Here is a 19,438-nt window from a genome sequence, read left to right as displayed (position 1 = left end):
TATGACTTTCAAGGTTGACTCTGTATCCTGTCCTCAACCCAGCCGATCAAGTCTTTCCTGTGAAGCTGGAGGCATCCAATGGTCACACTAACTCGCCTGTCCTGTCCCTTGCTCTTAGTATGACTGGATGGTACCAGATATTTGATAATTATGTTAATCAGTGTTCCACCTTTATTTCATGTATTTGTGCAAGAAGGTAATGTTTTGAATAAATGGGACGGTTATATGTTGTATTTTTAACATGTTTAATACTATTTGTAAATTTCAAAGGATTCCCTCCCAAATAGTCCATTATTAATTGGTTTTTAAAGGAGATCGATTTATGGCCATGTCTTAATCAGCATCACCAGGATTCGATGTGGCCATGTCCGTCTGTCCGTCCGTCTGTCCGTCCGTCCGTTTCTACGCAAACTAGTCCCTCAGTTTTAAAGCTATCTGCTTGAAACGTTCCCAAAAGTTGTCTTTCTATTTCAGGTAGTATATAAGTCGGAACGAGCCAAATCGGGCGACTATATCATATAGCTCCCATAGGAAGAAACGAAAATTTTTTTTTTAATTTTAACTTTGATGTTTTTAATTTTTTTTTTTGTTCTTTGGGATTTGGTTATTTTAATATTATGGAATTACGGTTTAAACTAAATTAAAATCGGACAACAATATCAAAGGGCTGCCATAGAAACAGTGCAGCGCAAAGCTTCATTGTTTTTAGTAATAGAGGCATAGAAATCGAAATGTAGTCAATTTGTAATAACTGTAAGGGTATATAAACTTCGGCTAGTCGAACTTTGGTTTCTTTCTTGTTTTAATCGACTTTTTTACCTCGCGCACTAGGTGAGATAGCCTGGATAACTTAAATGGGTCACAGCTAATCTCTATTCCACAGAGCTGTTAGCGGGGAACTATCAAATTGATAAACATTCATTATAGCCCAATTAGAGTAACTCTACTCTTGTGTTAAACACATGTTACGGACTAACGACATTTGCCAACCCCTTACCATATAAGCCAGGACAAAATAATCTTAGCCTGGTTGGCGACCAATAATTCCAAAAAAATTGTATTGAAAGTTCATTTTTATTATTAATTTTTATACTATCTATTGAAATATCGTAAGTTATCTTTAAAGCCTAGTACTCAGATCGACAAATGAGTACGCTAGCGTAAAAACTTTAATCTTTCCAGTGTTACCAAAATTTCGAGAGTTCATCAGAATTATGCGTGCTCCGGTCGTACTGTCAATCAGCTGGGTTTGTTGACAAGCAGTTAAAATTAATATGCGGAAAAGAGCCTTTAAAAAATATTATCAAGGTAGTTGGCAAGACAAGTCTGCCGCTGTACAAAGAAAGTAAAAAACAATACAATTTAAATTTAACAATTGTTTTTTTTTAATTTACTGATAATTATTTGCTAATTTAAAGTTCTTAGGCACCCCAAATGGTATTAATGTTATTTTGTCCTCACATGTAAACTCCTGCAATCTACTTTTGCGGGTTTTTGGATTTTTTCCCTCCATTTTATAAAATGTTCACCCAAAGGGTTCACCCAAAGTTCATTTCAGCAGACTGGCAGCGCTATGACATTTTCTGGTATTTTTTTCGTCGATCTGAGTACCGAGGTGAAAAAAAGGCATGAAGTGAACGCCAGCTGTTTGCAGTCTCTTTGCAACCAGCGCTTGTGTAGCGCGTATTACAGAATAATTCTACTACTCGATCACTCGTCTGATTAACAACAGGTTATGATCCCAGAACGCTTAAACTGCGCGTACGGTAAAAGTAGTAAAAATAATGTGGATAATTTGTGAAACACCAAATTGATTGAGAAAAACGGAACTTGCAAATTTATTTCACAATAATTCGCAACGACAAAGAATAGAAAGAGGCAATGAGGAAAAAGACGCCACAAATAAAAAAATGAATTTCGCGAACATTAAAATAGATCCCCTCGGAGGGGAAAATTATGATACATGGAAAATACAAATTCAAGCTCTTTTAATTAAAAACGATGTGTGGAAATACGTAAGTGATCAGTTTAGTAGGCCAACAGATTCCCAAAAAAAGCCTTGGAGTGGTACATAAATTAGGCTAAAGCGAAATCGGATTTAATTCTATCCATTTCCACATCTGAGTTGAGGCAGGTAAAGAACTGCGAAACATCGAAACAGTTATGGGAAAAACTAGAAAGCATATACCAATCAAAAGCTCCAGCGCGTAAGGCACATTTGCTGAAATCGTCACTTGCAAAAGTTTTTTGACAATCTTGACAAAATTCGTGAAATGGACATGCAAGTAATGGATGATCTCGTGACTATCCTGCTGCTTCCCTGAGGAGTACGAACAGTTTAGAGTCGCCATTGAAACACAGGAAATATTACCTGAGCCAGTAGTGCAAGAAACCAAAATGATGGAACAATACGAAGCGGGTAAAAGGAACAACATTGAACCGGTACACGACGCCATGTTTACGCGGAAAAATTATAATTTCGCTACAAATGCAAATACACGGTTTTAATTCAAGTGTTTCAACTAATAATAGGGCACAAGGCCAAAGATTAGGAGGTAATCAGAAAGAGAGCGAGTGCAACGGCGAACCGAAAAGCAACAGTGCGGTCGCCATGCAAGTGTTTGCAGACAAAGGACAGTGGTGTCTCGATTCTGGTGCAACATCACACATGTGCTTTCAAAAGGAGAAATTCGAAAACATGAAGAGTGAATCGCTAAACTTAAAATTAGCAAACGATGAATCCGCTCCAGTTGTTGGCAGTGGAAAAGTACTCCTAGAAACTTCGATCGTGACGGCTAGCAGTGAGTACCGTAAGCAAGGACAGTGATCTACAGAAATAGCATGAAGTATTGGGACACATAAACGAAGTTGACTTAAAAAGTATGATTCGAAACGAAAAAGTGATTCGCATAAAATCGAATCTTAACGAGAACATGAAAAACTTGGAAATTTGCATTCAGGGGAAGCGATCAAAAAATCCATTCACGAAGTCGGACTCAAAATCTAGTGATCTACTAGAGTTAGTACATTCCGACGTTTGTGGACCAATGCGGGTCAAGTCGCACGGAAGTTCCAGATATTTCGTAACATTCATCGACGATAAAACCAGGTGGTGCGAAATATATTTTCTAAAACAGAAAAGAGAAGTCAAGGAAAAGTTTAAAGAGTACATGCACCTCGTCGAAAATTAAACTGGCAGAAAAATAAAATAAAAAAAAAAAAAAGAAATAAAAAAAAATAAAAAAAAAAAAAAAAATACAATAAAAATAACGAGTTTTCAATTTTCTCAAAGAAAAAGGGCATTAAGATAAACTACGAAAAACTTTACGACGAAAATGGAGTTGCCGAACGAAAAACCGAACCTTAGTTGAGATGGGCAGAATCTATTCTAACTTCCAACCACGTCAGAAACAGAGTCCCATCCCGGAGCCTAAATGGCTCCGTACAACTTGTGGACTAGAAAGAAACCAATAATCACACATCTAAAAGTATTTGGAACCGTAGCATATATGTTAAACAAGCAACCAGGAAAAAGAAAAAGTAACAATTTTCCACCCAAAAAGCAAGAAATGTATATTTATAGGGTACGAGCCGCAAACAAAAGCATATCGACTTTCGTGTCCAGCTGAAAGGAAGACCTACAAAAGCCGAGATGAAAGGTTCGTTGACCAATTTAAAGAAGAAAACCAGTATGAGGATTTTGTAAGCCAAGAATGTGTTGAAAAGCAAAAAATTGAAATTAATCTCTTACAAGTTCCACCTACAGCAGAACCAGAATCTTCGCCCAAATTTTAAGACGAACCAGAAGTCAGAGAAATGGCAGTGCCCAGACCGGAAACTCCCGCAGCTCGCACACAGCTATAAGCACTAGTCACAACCCCAAAGAGAGGACGAGGTCGACCCTGAAAACGGCAAATAAACTATAGATAAGAGTGCTCCAGAAGATGTCCTAGAAGGAAACAGCGCATTTCTCAGTAAGCAAAGCGATCCAAAGGATGCAACAGAGGCGCTCTTTTGTCCGGATAGTGAGGAATTGAAGGCAGGCATGCTTCAAGAATACCATGCTTTGGACAAGAACGAGACGTGGACTCTGGTAGATCGACCTAAAAACGCGGAAATCATCAAAACGAAGTGGGTTCTGCGAACAAAACGACACGCAAATGGTCAAATCGAAAGGCGAAAGGCAAGACTTGTCGCCAAGGGATTTGCGCAGTCACCCGGTGTAAGCTATGGCGAAACTTTCGCGCCCGTGGCACGTATGAGCTCCATTCGAATGCTCATGGCCCTATCAGTTGAGCTCGAAATGCAAATCTAACAGTTGGACTTGATCAGCGCATACCTCAACGGCGAAACAACCGAAGATGTTTACGTAGAAATACCAAAAGAGTTTGAAGCGATCCTATGTAACGACGACCTAAAAAAGTATGCTGTATGGGCTCAAACAGTCTGGAAGGCAATGGTATCGAAAGCTTGACGAAAAGCTACAGAGCTTGGGGCTACAGCCGCTAAGTTCTGATCCTTGTGTGTACGTCATAAATAAAAACGACATGCTCGTTATCGTATTAATTTACGTAGATGACTTAATGGTGGCATCGAATGACGAGAGGGCACTTACAGCATTGAAATCAGAACTGGCAGGAATGTTCGATATGAAGGATATGGGACTGCTGAAGTATTGCCTTGGAATCGAGTTCGAACAGAACCTTGAGACGCACGAAATCAAAATGCATCAGCAGTGTTATGCAAATTAGGTCATTAAACGGTTTGGCGTGGAAAACACCAATGCAGTGACAACGCCATTGGCGGCAAATGAGAAATTATCAAGATAATGACCCTAAGCGTAAGACGAATACGGAGATTATGTGGTAACTATACAATTGCGGAAAAGTGCTGGACACACCAGCCAGAGTCCAGACTTAAGCCCAATCGAAAATATTGGGCATATTTGAAGAAGAAAGTGGCAAAACGAAGCCCCAAAAACAAAAATGGTAATCAGAAAGAGAGCGAGTGCAACGGCGAACCGAAAAGCAACAGTGCGGTCGCCATGCAAGTGTTTGCAGACAAAGGACAGTGGTGTCTCGATTCTGGTGCAACATCACACATGTGCTTTCAAAAGGAGAAATTCGAAAACATGAAGAGTGAATCGCTAAACTTAAAATTAGCAAACGATGAATCCGCTCCAGTTGTTGGCAGTGGAAAAGTACTCCTAGAAACTTCGATCGTGACGGCTAGCAGTGAGTACCGTAAGCAAGGACAGTGATCTACAGAAATAGCATGAAGTATTGGGACACATAAACGAAGTTGACTTAAAAAGTATGATTCGAAACGAAAAAGTGATTCGCATAAAATCGAGTCTTAACGAGAACATGAAAAACTTGGAAATTTGCATTCAGGGGAAGCATTAAAAAAATCCATTCACGAAGTCGGACTCAAAATCTAGTGATCTACTAGAGTTAGTACATTCCGACGTTTGTGGACGGAAGTTCCAGATATTTCGTAACATTCATCGACGATAAAACCAGGTGGTGCGAAATATATTTTCTAAAACAGAAAAGAGAAGTCAAGGAAAAGTTTAAAGAGTACATGCACCTCGTCGAAAATTAAACTGGCAGAAAAATAAAATAAAAAAAAGAAATAAAAAAAGAAATAAAAAAAAGAAAAAAAAATAAAATAAAGAATACATAAATAACGAGTTTTCAATTTTTCTCAAAGAAAAAGGGCATTAAGCATAAACTTACGGAACAAAATGGAGTTGCCGAACGGAAAAACCGAACCTTAGTTGAGATGGGCAGAATCTATTCTAACTTCCAACCACGTCAGAAACAGAGTCCCATCCCGGAGCCTAAATGGCTCCGTACAACTTGTGGACTAGAAAGAAACCAATAATCACACATCTAAAAGTATTTGGAACCGTAGCATATATGTTAAACAAGCAACCAGGAAGAAGTAAATTTCACCCAAAAAGCAAGAAATGTATATTTATAGGGTACGAGCCGCAAACAAAAGCATATCGACTTTCGTGTCCAGCTGAAAGGAAGACCTACAAAAGCCGAGATGAAAGGTTCGTTGACCAATTTAAAGAAGAAAACCAGTATGAGGATTTTGTAAGCCAAGAATGTGTTGAAAAGCAAAAAATTGAAATTAATCTCTTACAAGTTCCACCTACAGCAGAACCAGAATCTTCGCCCAAATTTTAAGACGAACCAGAAGTCAGAGAAATGGCAGTGCCCAGACCGGAAACTCCCGCAGCTCGCACACAGCTATAAGCACTAGTCACAACCCCAAAGAGAGGACGAGGTCGACCCTGAAAACGGCAAATAAACTATAGATAAGAGTGCTCCAGAAGATGTCCTAGAAGGAAACAGCGCATTTCTCAGTAAGCAAAGCGATCCAAAGGATGCAACAGAGGCGCTCTTTTGCCCGGATAGTGAGGAATTGAAGGCAGGCATGCTTCAAGAATACCATGCTTTGGACAAGAACGAGACGTGGACTCTGGTAGATCGACCTAAAAACGCGGAAATCATCAAAACGAAGTGGGTTCTGCGAACAAAACGACACGCAAATGGTCAAATCGAAAGGCGAAAGGCAAGACTTGTCGCCAAGGGATTTGCGCAGTCACCCGGTGTAAGCTATGGCGAAACTTTCGCGCCCGTGGCACGTATGAGCTCCATTCGAATGCTCATGGCCCTATCAGTTGAGCTCGAAATGCAAATCTAACAGTTGGACTTGATCAGCGCATACCTCAACGGCGAAACAACCGAAGATGTTTACGTAGAAATACCAAAAGAGTTTGAAGCGATCCTATGTAACGACGACCTAAAAAAGTATGCTGTATGGGCTCAAACAGTCTGGAAGGCAATGGTATCGAAAGCTTGACGAAAAGCTACAGAGCTTGGGGCTACAGCCGCTAAGTTCTGATCCTTGTGTGTACGTCATAAATAAAAAGGACATGCTCGTTATCGTATTAATTTACGTAGATGACTTAATGGTGGCATCGAATGACGAGAGGGCACTTACAGCATTGAAATCAGAACTGGCAGGAATGTTCGATATGAAGGATATGGGACTGCTGAAGTATTGCCTTGGAATCGAGTTTAAACGGTTAGGCGTGGAAAACACCAATACAGTGACAACGCCATTGGCGGCAAATTAGAAATTATCAAGATAATGACCCTAAGCGTAAGACGAATACGGAGATTATGTGGTAACTATACAATTGCGGAAAAGTGCTGGACACACCAGCCAGAGTCCAGACTTAAGCCCAATCGAAAATATTGGGCATATTTGAAGAAGAAAGTGGCAAAACGAAGCCCCAAAAACAAAAATGATCTCAAAACTGTCATACTGGAAGAAAACTGTCATCCGGAGAAATTGGACATGGAAAAACTCATATATTCGATGAAATCGCGAATGGAGGACGTTTGCGCTGCCAAAGGTGACCATACAAAATATTAACATGTTACTCTTTAGAAAATAAGAACACACTCAATTTTTGTCAAAACACTTTCTTGACAGTATAAAAACTGAATGTTATTTGTTTTTATTTATTTTTAAGAAAGTTAACTAAAGAAATTTGTTTTTTTTTTCATTGATTTTCTCTAAAAAATTTTAAATTTTTTTAAAAAATGAAAAAAACACTGCTCACTTACTTTTTATAATATAATAATAAAAACATGAAATATGTAATTTTTTCCCATTGTCAAAACACTTTATTGACATACTGTATATATATATATATATATATATATATGTCCACACAACTCCGCTCCACCGTTAAGGTCTCCATCTTGTGGGAAAATATTTATATTTATATATCTACTTTGATCTCCAGACAAAAAATTAAATAAAATCACACATATCCATACACATACACACATATACACACAGCTAAGTAATTCCAAAGTTTTTTTTTCTACTAGCAATATATATATATATATATTTTTTGTTCCACACAACCCCGCTCCACCGTTAAGGTCTCTATTTTGTGGGAAAATATTTATATTTATATATCTCCTTTGATCTCCACAACACTAGTGGCACATTCCGTGGAACTCCAAAAAATTAAATAAAATCACACAAACCCATACGAATGCACACTGTAACGACCCTGTTTTGGGAGACGGTATAGCTCGCCGTGGTTAGGGTTCGTGACAGATATTTATATTTTCCTCTATAGATCGATTTACCTCCCTTTCCCCAAATAATGACACAGAGGGAAAGAACTATAAAGGAGACGTGTATTTCGAAGTAATCGTACAATATACGTTGGTCGTGTGGTTGTGTATATTTGAGTCGGGCCTGCTTGCTTTGTCGATTCGGCGCTTTGGAAGGGCCGAGTGATAAACTGCTTGTTTTCGTGACCCGGCACTACGGAAGGGCCGAGTGATAAACTGCTTGTTGTCGTGACCCGGCGCTACGGAAGGGCCGAGTGATGAACTGCTTGCTGCGAGCGTCGGCGCTGCGGAAGGGCCGAAAAGTCGCATCAGCGCTGCGGAAGGGCCGAGAAGTGGACTGCTTCGTCGTGCGTATGTCGGGTTCGTAGTGTTGTGGGTCGTTGGGAGAGATCTACTTGGATTTCTACTGGGATTCGGGAATGTAGGGCATCGTTAGCTTCGGTCTGCCGGGCATCGTTAGGTTCGAACTGCCGTTCTACACATCCGTTTCTTTTCCGGGTCGGGAGCCGGAAACGTGAAGTCTGGGGGAACTCACTGAGATGGGCCTGTATTATTATTATTCAGTGATCACGACTGGGTCTGGGCTGATTTCTAGGAAACCACACCGGGACTGGTGATCCTCACCAGGGCGCAGAGCCGATTTAAAAACCGAGTTCTTACGGATCCACCACCAATACCAGAACACTGACCCGGATATTTCTCTTGGTTGCGGATGTTTCCTCGATGATCGTCGGCACGCAAGTGACTCATCTGGGGTCTTGCCTCTGCTTATATAGGGCCCGTTGAGTGTGCCCAAAGCGGTCGATGTCGAGAATCCCGATATCGATAACTCGTTATCGGGTCACGAATATAGCAATGGTAGTCGACTATCGATATATTAGTGTGGCCAGTTTATCGTTTTGGGCGCGCGTTTTGAATGTGCGCGATTTTGGCGCGTGTTTTGAATGTGGTGTGGCGTAGGGAGAATAAAAGATAATTGGAATGTTCTTTTATTATTAGTGGCGCTGGGTCGTCAAAACACATATATACACAGAATCCATACACCGTGCAAAGACCCATTTTTTCACATTGGTCTTTAAACTAAAACACTTTGCAGCATCCAAAATCCAGTTGTACCAGCATTCTTTTAAACTAAAACACACAAAACAATAACAAACCCGGCTTACGAACACTGCTGCAGAACCACCTGCCAAGTACTAGTCGGACCGGCGAATCTAAGGGTGGCGGCAACCGCTTTTTTTGTTTCCTTTTTTCCGCGGCATCCCGAATAAAAAACACAAGTCAATAATTATCTAGCTGATATTTCAGTAGGTTTTTTAATTATTGGATGGTTGTTTTTCTCTTATTTACATTGCATATTGGTGTGTGAGCCGTCACACAGGATGTTCCGGGCATTCCGTACTGCAACTCATCGCATAATAGGCCGTTCACACTGTATTGCATTTGGGACGTAGGAATAAATTCGATTAACTTTCCAAAATTATAAATAAAAAATAAATAAATAATACTAAATTTCATCCAAAAATAAAGTAAATCCTCCAACATCGATCCGATTCCACGCGTTCCGCATCCATTCCTTCTGGTGCAGTCATATATTCTCCAAGACATACATCCATTTCACATTCCATCCATGTTATATATCGTACCCACTTATATATTTGTGTTATATTGATCCGTGGTATGGTTCTCAGACCAGCTTCCAAATCATTAAGTCGAGACGCATTAAACAGCGACAGCTTCCACGTCCCTATTCTTGTCCCGTCAGTGTAAGTTCAGGCTCCTACTCGAGCCTACTATGCCGATTGGTGAAGGTGAGGAACCTAAAGTTCAGTTAACCGTCCCATCAGTCAGAACACCCAGCCGGGCCAGAGCCAAAAGCGAGTCGTCACTGCCCACCAAAAAGGCAGGACCTAGTAAAAGCTTAACTCCATCCATAAGGATCAGCCTTACTTCCAGGACAACAAGCGAAAAGTCCTTAACCCCTTTAAAACCCGTGAGAACAACTGCGTCCCAGTCAGTTTTGTCCCTGCAAGTGACGAGATCAATTGCGAAAATTGCTGACGCTGAAGCTAAAGCTGACTTAACAAAGTTTGTGGCTGTGACCGATAGGGTCAGTCAGTTCGAAGCCAGGCTCAATACCCCAACAGACCCACCTCCGTCTATTCACACTAATAAGGTCAGACTTCAGCAGACAAGGTAGGAGAAAGAGTACGAGACGTGCTCTGAGGTTCTTTCCTTAGTAAATAGTACTACCACGATGGAAGTCAGGCAAGCCAAGTATGACTACTGTTACTGAAGGATGCGCTGCAATACTAAACGAAACGATTGAAAGAGCTAGCGTTCAACCGATTCATGAACCGCCCACATCGGTGCCTCTGCCTAGTGGATGCCGCGTTCCTCCAATAGACTGTGAAATTTTCTGTGGCGACTATGTTCATTGGCCGACGTTTTGAGACCTTTTTTCCGCCTTCTATGTCAAAAATCCAAGGCTTTCAGGCGTTGAAAAGTTGTTCCACCTTAACTCGAAAACGAGTGGAGAAGCAAAGTCTATTGTGGCATAATCACCATTGACTAACGAAGGGTTTGCGCCCGCTTGGGGAAATCTGCAGACTCGCTTCGAAAACAAGCGACTGCTCGTCAACAGCCAGCTAAAGATCCTGTTTAATCTCCCCACTGTTTCCCAAGAGTGTGGCAATTCCCTTAAGCACCTGGAGAGCACTGTCCAAGGTTGTTTGACAGCCCTGAAAATAGCAAAAGTAGACATAACAAATTGGGACTGTCTTCTCGTCTTCCTGTGCTCCTCAAAGCTGCCGAAGCTGACGTTGGCTCTGTGGGAACAGTCCATCCGAGATTCCAGGGTGGGAAGAATATAAAACCTTCTTACAAGGTCATCATCGAACTCTGGAGGCAATTGAAGAATTTAAACCTACTTTGACCACTCAATCCAGAGCCCCACGTCCTAAAGGTGGGCCGCGGATTATCCATAACTTTGAAAATAGGGTCACCGTAAATCCACAGTCGTGTAAACTTTGTCCAAGGGAGAACCATCCGATGCGTCTGTGTCCCCAGTTTCTAAATATGTCGGTTGCCGACAGGGAACAGTGTATTAAACAACAGAAACTCTGTCTGAACTGTTTTGCAAGAACCCACATGTTGAGAGACTGCACCAGAACGCACAATTACTCTCCTCCATCGTGGCGGCCCTCCACAACTCCAGTCAGCATCCGCACCTGACCTCCAGCCAGAAATACAGTCCACTCCGTCGAACGTCCAAACGTACCTCGCCGTGAACACGCAAGGGGTCCTCCTGAGTACGGCGCTCATAGAGATCTGCCACTTGACTTAATTGACTCTGGATCCGAGGCGACCTTTATTTCAGAACGGTTATTCAACCTAATTAAGTTCCCCTATGAATCCATACAAGCTCAAGTTTCGGGAGTAAATTAAACTGTTGCAACCACGAAAGCGCTGCAAATTCCGTATAGGCTCCCCCTTTAAGCCACAAATCCAAATCGAAGCGTCTGCATATGTGCTACCACATTTAGCCGGAAATCTTCCATCCTATACGATACCCGGAGGGACCTCCCTCCCATCCAATTAGCAGACCCGAATTGCTACCACAGCTCGCAAATTGACGTGCTCATAGGCGCCGATATCCTTCCGTCGATCATTTTAGGCGGCTTCCATTCAAATGTTTGCGGAACACTCCTTGGCTAAGAGACCATATTCGAATGGATTCTTTGCGGCCCAATCGCGAAAAATCCCACTAACAGAATATCTTCCTTCTCAGCACGGTTGTCTGTCACCGAATCTCAACTAGACGGCATCCTCACCAAGTTTTGGGAAGTGGAGGATGTTCCAGTGAAGCCGGGTAAGGAATCCAGCTCGGTGTGTGAAAATATTTTTCCAGCAAACCACCACAAGGGGTAAAGAAGGAAGGTATGTTGTTTCTTTGCCCTTTAAAGAACATAACAATATAAGCCTGGGGCATTCACGGTCCATCGCACTGGCGCAATTCCTTAGGAATGAAGTACGGCTGAGTAAAAACGCTCCTTTGAGAGAGCAGTATGACTCAGTTATTCAGGAATTTTTACTTGCCGCACCACGCGGTTTTCAAGCCAGAAAGTACCACCACAAAAGGTTCGCGTGGTGTTTAACGCCTCCAATAAATCGTCAAACGGGTACAGCCTTAATGATATCCTTCATACAGGTCCGGTACTGCAACCTGATTTGACCACCCAGATCCTCAAATGGCGTTTCTTTAAATACGTATTCAATGCTGACATCACTAAGATGTATCGGCAGATTCTCGTCCATTCCGATCATACACGTTTCCAAAGAATCCTGTTTCGCGATAAAGAGGGAAAACTCTGTGATTATGAGCTCAACACTGTCACTTTCGGGGTTAACTGTGCCCCTTTTTTGGCCATAAGCGTGCTTCAACAACTGGCTCACGATGTACGTGACCAATATCCTTTGGCAGTTTAGCCGGCACCCACACCTAGCAGTCCGCTGTTTCAGCCATCAAAAAGCTCGGCGGTGCTATAGAGAGTGCGGGCTTTCCATTGCGCAAGTGGACATCAAACGAGTAGAAACTTTTACAGAACATTCCAAAGGAACACTTGATTAGGGTGGACTTTTTGGAGTTGGAAGACGCCAGTATGGCAAAAACTCTGGGAATCCGTTGGCACGCGACTTCGGATAGTTTCCTCTTTCTGCCGATGGATATTTCTCTCCAAACAACCTGCACCAAACGAGAGGTTTTATCCCAGATAGCCAAACTGTTTGACCCAGCAGGATGGTTATCGCCATTTATTGTTCGGGCAAAAATTTCCATGGAAGAAATTTGGCTGCGGGAGTTAAGCTGGGACCAGCCTCTTCCGACTGATCTTGTCACAAAGTGGCGTAATTTTCCTGAGGGGTATCCAACTTTGAAAGAAGTTCGCATCCCAAGAAGGGTAAGATTTCATCCAGCAGCAAAACTGCAGTACCACGCGTTTTTCGATGCATCGCAGAGCGCCTATGGTGATGCTATCTTTGTTCGCGTCGAAACGACTGATGGCTGCTTCACCCACTTGCTTTTGTCCAAAACCCGAGTTGCTCCAGTAAAGTGCCTTTCCATACCGCGATTAGAGCTTCTCTCCGAACTCGCCGCAGCAGTTCTCTCCGAAATGCCTCCTACTCAGTATGATAAATATTATTGGACAGACTCCACGATAGTGCTTGCATGGCTAAGCAAGCCAGCATGCACTTGGACTACATACGTTGCCAACAGAGTCGCGAAAGTTGATCAGCTCACAAAGAGCAGTGGTTCCATGTGAAATCGGAAGATAACCCAGCTGATCTGGCAAGCAGGGGCGTCTCAGTCCATGAGCTCAAGGACAGCAACCTCTGGTGGCATGGGCCTGAGTTGCTGCGTCACAACCAGGAGCAGTGGCCACTCGATTCGTCGGTCCCGATCGAAACCGAACTCGAACATCGCCCAATAAGGTGTAACGTCGCCACAGCGCCCCGAAAAATGACATTCGGGAGCGTTTTTCAGCTTTTTCGGCTTTACGCGTTCTGAATGTGTGGCAAGCAATACGTTAACAGAAAGGCAGAACTCACTGCCGCAGAGTTGTCTGACGTCCAAGAGAGGGTGATTGTGCTCACCCAACTCAATGAGTATCCAATAGAATGCAAGGCCTTAGGCAAAAAGGAACATATTCCAGTCTCCAGCACGATCTCCAATATAAACACCTTTGTCGACAGCCAGGTGTCTTAGAGCCAGCGGTCGTCTACGAGCATCTGAGATGCTAAGCTATGATGAGAAACATCCAATCATCATTCCGGCAAGGTGCACTTTTGCGAAACTTTTGGCTCTCTTTACCCATCCCATATCCTTGCACGGGGGTCCGACTGATTCGCTCCAAGTATTGGACACCTAAGCTGAGAAGTCTTGTAAAAGATCACAGACAGAAGCTGCAAACTCAGCTGATGGGAGACTTGCCCTGCGCAAGATCTACATTTTCCAGGGCTTTTACCCACACGGGCGTTGACTTTGCGGGACCATTTGATATAAAAAACTATGTCGGTCGGGGGTGTAAGATAACTAGTACCCGAGCCATCCATCTAGAAGCTACATCAGACTTGACTACTGAGAAGTTTCTGGCAGCCTTCTCGCGTTTCTCCGCACGACGTGGCTGTCCGCACCACATAAATTCTGACAACGGAAAAACGTTTGTTGGAGCCTCCACGTCCTTATCCAAGGACTTCATTGAAGCTACGAGGTCTTTGATCCTGTCCAATTACAGTCTTCAAAATGTGACCTGGCACTTCAACCCTCCGCCTCAAATGGGAGGGCTATGGGAGGCCGGTGTCAAAAGCTTTAAGAAACACTTCTACAAGCAAACAGCTGGCGGAAATTGAGGCCTGTTTAAACTCGAGGCCTAGTTCTCCAATGTCCGAAGACCCCACTGACCTCGTAGATCTTAGCCCCGGACACTTCCTAGTCGGTGGGCCACTCCTTTTGGTGACTGAGCCTGAGATTAAAAAAAACCCGATTTCCATTTTAAACCGATGGCAGCGGCTAAAGGCCCTGCATCAGCAATTTTGCTTACATGGTGGTGCTAAAAGAGGAGAATTTACCACCAAATGAATGGCGGCTTGGGCGGATCCAACTGGTGTGCCCAGGCGCGGATGGCAAGACCCGAGTGGCACATGTTCTTACCGCACGTGGCATTATCCGACGACCAATTGCAAAGATGATCCTCCATCCGATGGAGGCCTCCAGCTCCGAGTGATTCTGCCTTTTCCCTTTTTTTCTTGAGTTAGCGACTAACAGCCAATCCTACTAGTCCTAAACTCATGTCATCCTGTGTCGTCAGTCCTCATACATGTCCCGATCATTCGCATCATCCATAACCCCTAACCTTTGTTTACTCGCTTCCACAGATTGTTCACGATGGCGCCAACTACAATCCAGCACGCTCGGCCACGCGCAACCAACGGGTACAGGTGCCGAGTTTGCCGAGGGGTGCACGCGCTGAGGAAATGCCAACTGTTCCTCCGGCTCCCGGCGGTGAAGCGGCTCCGCGCGGTCCTTATCAATCACTACTGTGCGAACTGCCTTGCTCACGAGTATTCGGGTCAATCCTGCCGCAGTAATGCCAAGTGCCACGTCTGCAGTGGAAATCACCACACCCTCCTGCACTTCCAAGAATCCACATCGCCACGCCCGTCACGACCCCAAGACCGACGGCAGCAGACGAGATCGTCGTCGACGACGTCGTTGCGCTCATCGTCACCGAATGAGATCTCCCCGACCCGAAGCCCTGCTACGGGCCCATCGTGCGCCGCTATCCTGCAGCGCACGAGTGTGATAATCTTGCCAACTGCATCCATTTTGGTGGGGTCTGAGGAGAAACGGTTTGACGTCCGAGCTTTGGTGGATCCTTGCTGCCCCGTGAGTCGCATTCACGTATCCTTGACAAAGGCCCTTAACCTTTCCGTCACCCGCGTAGGCGATGAGCGGGTGTGCACCACCGAAATCCGCTCAAAGTCGTCGAAAATGATGAAATGAGCTGCTAATGCTGGTTGATGGCCAGATGCGGACCCGAACTTCGGCCAAGCCCCTGGATCCGAAGGTCCGGGATGCCTTCCCAGACATCACTTTGGCTGATGATAGATGGTTCCACCCTTCCTTAGTGTCGGCTGTTTTGGGAGCTGACGTATACGCGGAATTAATTCTGCCGGGTATCCGCCCGAGTCAAAACGGACTGACAATGGCGCAAAGCTCAGCCTTGTGGTAGCTCCTTTCCAGGCACTTGTTCCCATTCTTAATATGCCACTCTCCCCATTGCGAGGGGGAGAATAAAGAATAAAAAAAAAAACTCGCCATTGTTTCTGGTGGCAAAGTGGAAGGCTAGTAATATAGCCGAACTTTGTAGAGGGGTAATTCCCACACAATTTTTGCGAGTATTAATGGCCTTAATTAAAGGATTAATATGTACATATGAGTATTTTAAGCTTAGAAATTGAATTATAATAACACTAAGATTCTAACTGCTTTCTTAATCTTAAGGAGTGTTCTTTAAATGTGAGCCTGGAGTCGAAGGTAATTCTTAGGATTTTTAACAGAGCTCGCAAATAACTGTCAACCGTTACTCGTTGTCTTCAAATAAGTGTCTTCTCCTGACTCTTTACGAAAAGACTCAGAGAGCAACCGATTTATGGGTTCTTGAATGAGCTCGCTCGCGCTCAGAGCGAAACCGTTTATTTCTATACTGTTTTGTTCTGGTTGTTCAAAGACCGTTTTGTCGTGTTGAGTGAAGCAAAAGGTCTTTTGCGTATGTATTGGTTTCACACGCATAGGCAAGCAAATCGTTATTTTTCTGCAGACGAAATATATCAATTGTGAACGGGAATCGAGTGTGTCAAGTTGTGAAATAATTGTCGTGTAAAATGGGAAGAGAAATTAATAAAAATGTGCATCAATTCTTCAAATTTAATTTGGAAGAGAAGAAGTCAATTTGTAGTGTTTGCGGTATTAAATTGTCCGGCAATCATTCAACAAACTTAAAACGGCATTTGACAACGAAACATATGGACATTTTCAATGAGTGGAACAATTCTGGAAATTCAAAACTAACCGAAGAAAAACGAAGAATATCGTATCAAACGAGCGAAGAAGCAATTGTTTCTTCTTTAATTAAAATAGTAACTACGGACGGAAAACCATTTATATTTCTAGACAGTGAAGGGTTCAAAGAAATTATGGATCCAATATATAATGCACTTGGCATGAACCCTGTAACGTCTAGAAATATTATGAACTTTGTGTCAGTCAAAGAGCAGCTTATCAAACAAAACATAAGGGCTCTTGTTAAGGGAAAGCTGGTGTCGCTGAAAATCGATGTTGCCACCAGAATGGATAAAGCCATTCTAGGAGTAAATTTGCAAATGGTCCACGCAAGCCTGGCTAAAACCGAGGTTATTGTAAAGACATTAGGCATGATTGAGCTCGGGGAATCTCACACGGGAATATACATGAAGAACAAAATTCTTGAAATCTTAGATGATTATGGAATATCACTAGATCAAATCTACAGGTAAATATTGAACTACATACAATTTTTAAAATGTGATTTTTTTTAAAATAATTTTCATATTTATGCACACAGCATTACGTCGGACAATGGGCGAAATATGATAAAAGCCGTCCAAGTTTTAAATGATGCCACAGAGGAGTCCCTTTTTGAAGATGACACAGAAAGTGAGAATCTTCTGAATGAACTGGATGGCATTGAACTTGCTAATATACACCTTGTGAGATGTGCAGCACACACTCTGCAACTGTGCGTATTCGATGTGAACAAGATGAAGGAGATCGCCGACAAAATAAGTTCCTGTCGCACATTATGCAAATCGCTTCGCACAGAAACATATAGGTAAGTAATGATAAGTTATATATATATATAAATATAAGAATATAAAAATAAAGATAAATATAAATATATAAATATATATATATATATATATATATATATATATATATATATATATATATATATATATATACAAGACAAAATTTAGTTTATATATATATATATATACATATACAAAAATTATATAATTTATAAAATCTATGCAGACGTATCTTAATTGAGAACCACAGAAACATACCATCGCTCGACGTTGCTACAAGGTGGAATTCAACCTATTTAATGCTTAAAAAATTATTGGACCTAAAGGATTTCCTGGCTACGCAGTCTTATATTTGTGTAGTTGCCGATTGGAATTGGATCGAGACGTACATTGACGCTTTCAGTGATACATACGAGGCAACCCTTAAGCTACAAGACAAAAATTTAGTTTATAGTGAGTTTTTCATAGTATGGATGGAACTAAAATTGAAATGCGAGAACAGCCACAATTTGATTAAAAACAAACTAGCTTCACAGATAAAAATAAGAGAAGGGAAATTGTTAGAAAATGAAGCATTGTTGGCAGCGATTTACATTGACCCTCGGGTAAATTGTATGTTGACGAATTATCAGAAATCGTTAGCAAAGGCTAATTTAAAAAAAATAGCTTTTCGTTTATTTGAGTTAAAACAAGTAAGCTGTATGTCGTAGAATGCTTGAAATTTGGGTCCTGTTTTGTTTACGTTGTAATTTTGAGAAACTATGTTAATAATTCAAATTGTCTTCGTCAAAAACTAATACTTGTCCTAAACTATAATCCAAAAAACATTTTATACTTATTATCGCTTTATTATTTAAGGCACAAACACGAAAGGTTCCAGAGCTCGAAACTCCTGTGTGTGAAGAGATGTTTGATTCCTCATTCACGTCAATCCTTTCAACCGCATCCTCATCTGAAGAGAAGTCGCTGTTCTCGGCATTTTTGGACGATTTTCAGACAGTGTCAGAAAGCAAAAAAGATCCTGTTTCTGAAAAACTTGTACAAATCTATGCTGACATCGAAAACTTCGACGTCACATTTGGTCGCTTGCCATTAAATTCAAATATATTGGAATTTTTTAATGACTTGCAGCTTAAGTTTCCTAATATAAGTGCACTAGCGCAGGTTGTGCTGGCTACACCTGCAACGCAAGTTTCCGTCGAACGAGCATTCTCAGCCCTACACTTTATATTAAGTGAACGAAGAAGTTCGATTAGTGCAGAGAATCTTAACGCCTTACTAGTTATAAAGCTTAACACATAATATATAATAATAATAATAATAAAAATTAAAAATTAAATTAAAAACATTTTCTGAAACTTTTTTTTTGCTTTTGAAATATGTATAAGAAATATGAAATCAAAATGTAACTTTATAACAAAAATATTTGAAAATAAATTTAAATTAAACAAATCATATTATTTCTTTTTCACAACAACGAGAGTAAATGTGAAGACCGTTTGCGTTGAGTTTTTCGGTCAATCGGTCTTTTGCTGACTCTCATTTTGCGACCGTTTCTCGTTCCGCTCTTTACGCACTGCTCATTGAAAGAGCGATATACAAAAATCTCAACGAAAAGCGCTCAACAGAAAACATAAATGAAGACAGCAAGAGTCTCTTGCTCAGAGCGAGAGCGAGACAGTATGAACTTTTTCGGTTGTGCTCGCAACGAGAGCGCAGGAAGAAAAACGGTCAACAGTTATTTGCGAGCTATGATTTTTAAATTATCTGTTTGTTAAATATAATTTCGGGAAAGTTGCAATTTTGTTTTCGATATATATGTAGGACCCGACATTTTTCAGGGAAGGAGATACAATGAA

General features: G+C 41.9%; 2 protein-coding genes across 5 annotated transcripts in view; one reads left to right on the top strand and one right to left on the bottom strand.

Moving 5' to 3' along the window:
• The window catches only part of LOC108038868 (mitogen-activated protein kinase ERK-A), a 163,106-nt gene that overhangs the window by 925 nt on the left and 142,743 nt on the right, over nt 1-19,438 (bottom strand). The window lies entirely within an intron of this gene.
• Nucleotides 7,933-17,628, top strand: LOC108042374. The gene is made up of 2 exons (XM_017120611.2): nt 7,933-17,263; nt 17,336-17,628. The coding sequence occupies exons 1-2, from the start codon at nt 16,617-16,619 to the stop codon at nt 17,604-17,606; spliced, it is 918 nt and encodes a 305-aa protein (XP_016976100.2). The 5' UTR covers nt 7,933-16,616; the 3' UTR covers nt 17,607-17,628.

This window comes from Drosophila rhopaloa, unplaced genomic scaffold (assembly GCF_018152115.1).
Source record: "Drosophila rhopaloa isolate 14029-0021.01 unplaced genomic scaffold, ASM1815211v1 contig_199, whole genome shotgun sequence".
In the NCBI taxonomy this organism is placed as follows: Eukaryota; Metazoa; Arthropoda; class Insecta; order Diptera; family Drosophilidae; genus Drosophila; species Drosophila rhopaloa.
The sequence above is the reverse complement of the archived record's forward strand: the minus strand, read 5'-3'. Positions and strand labels throughout refer to the sequence as shown.

What these genes read in the sequence shown, in the direction of transcription:
- LOC108042374 (XM_017120611.2), top strand. Translation starts at nt 16,617, where the DNA reads ATGGGAAGAGAAATTAATAAAAATGTGCATCAATTCTTCAAATTTAAT. An exon ending in TCACTAGATCAAATCTACAG is followed by an intron (nt 17,264 to 17,335) that starts GTAAATATTGAA and finishes TTATGCACACAG; the next exon opens with CATTACGTCGGACAATGGGC.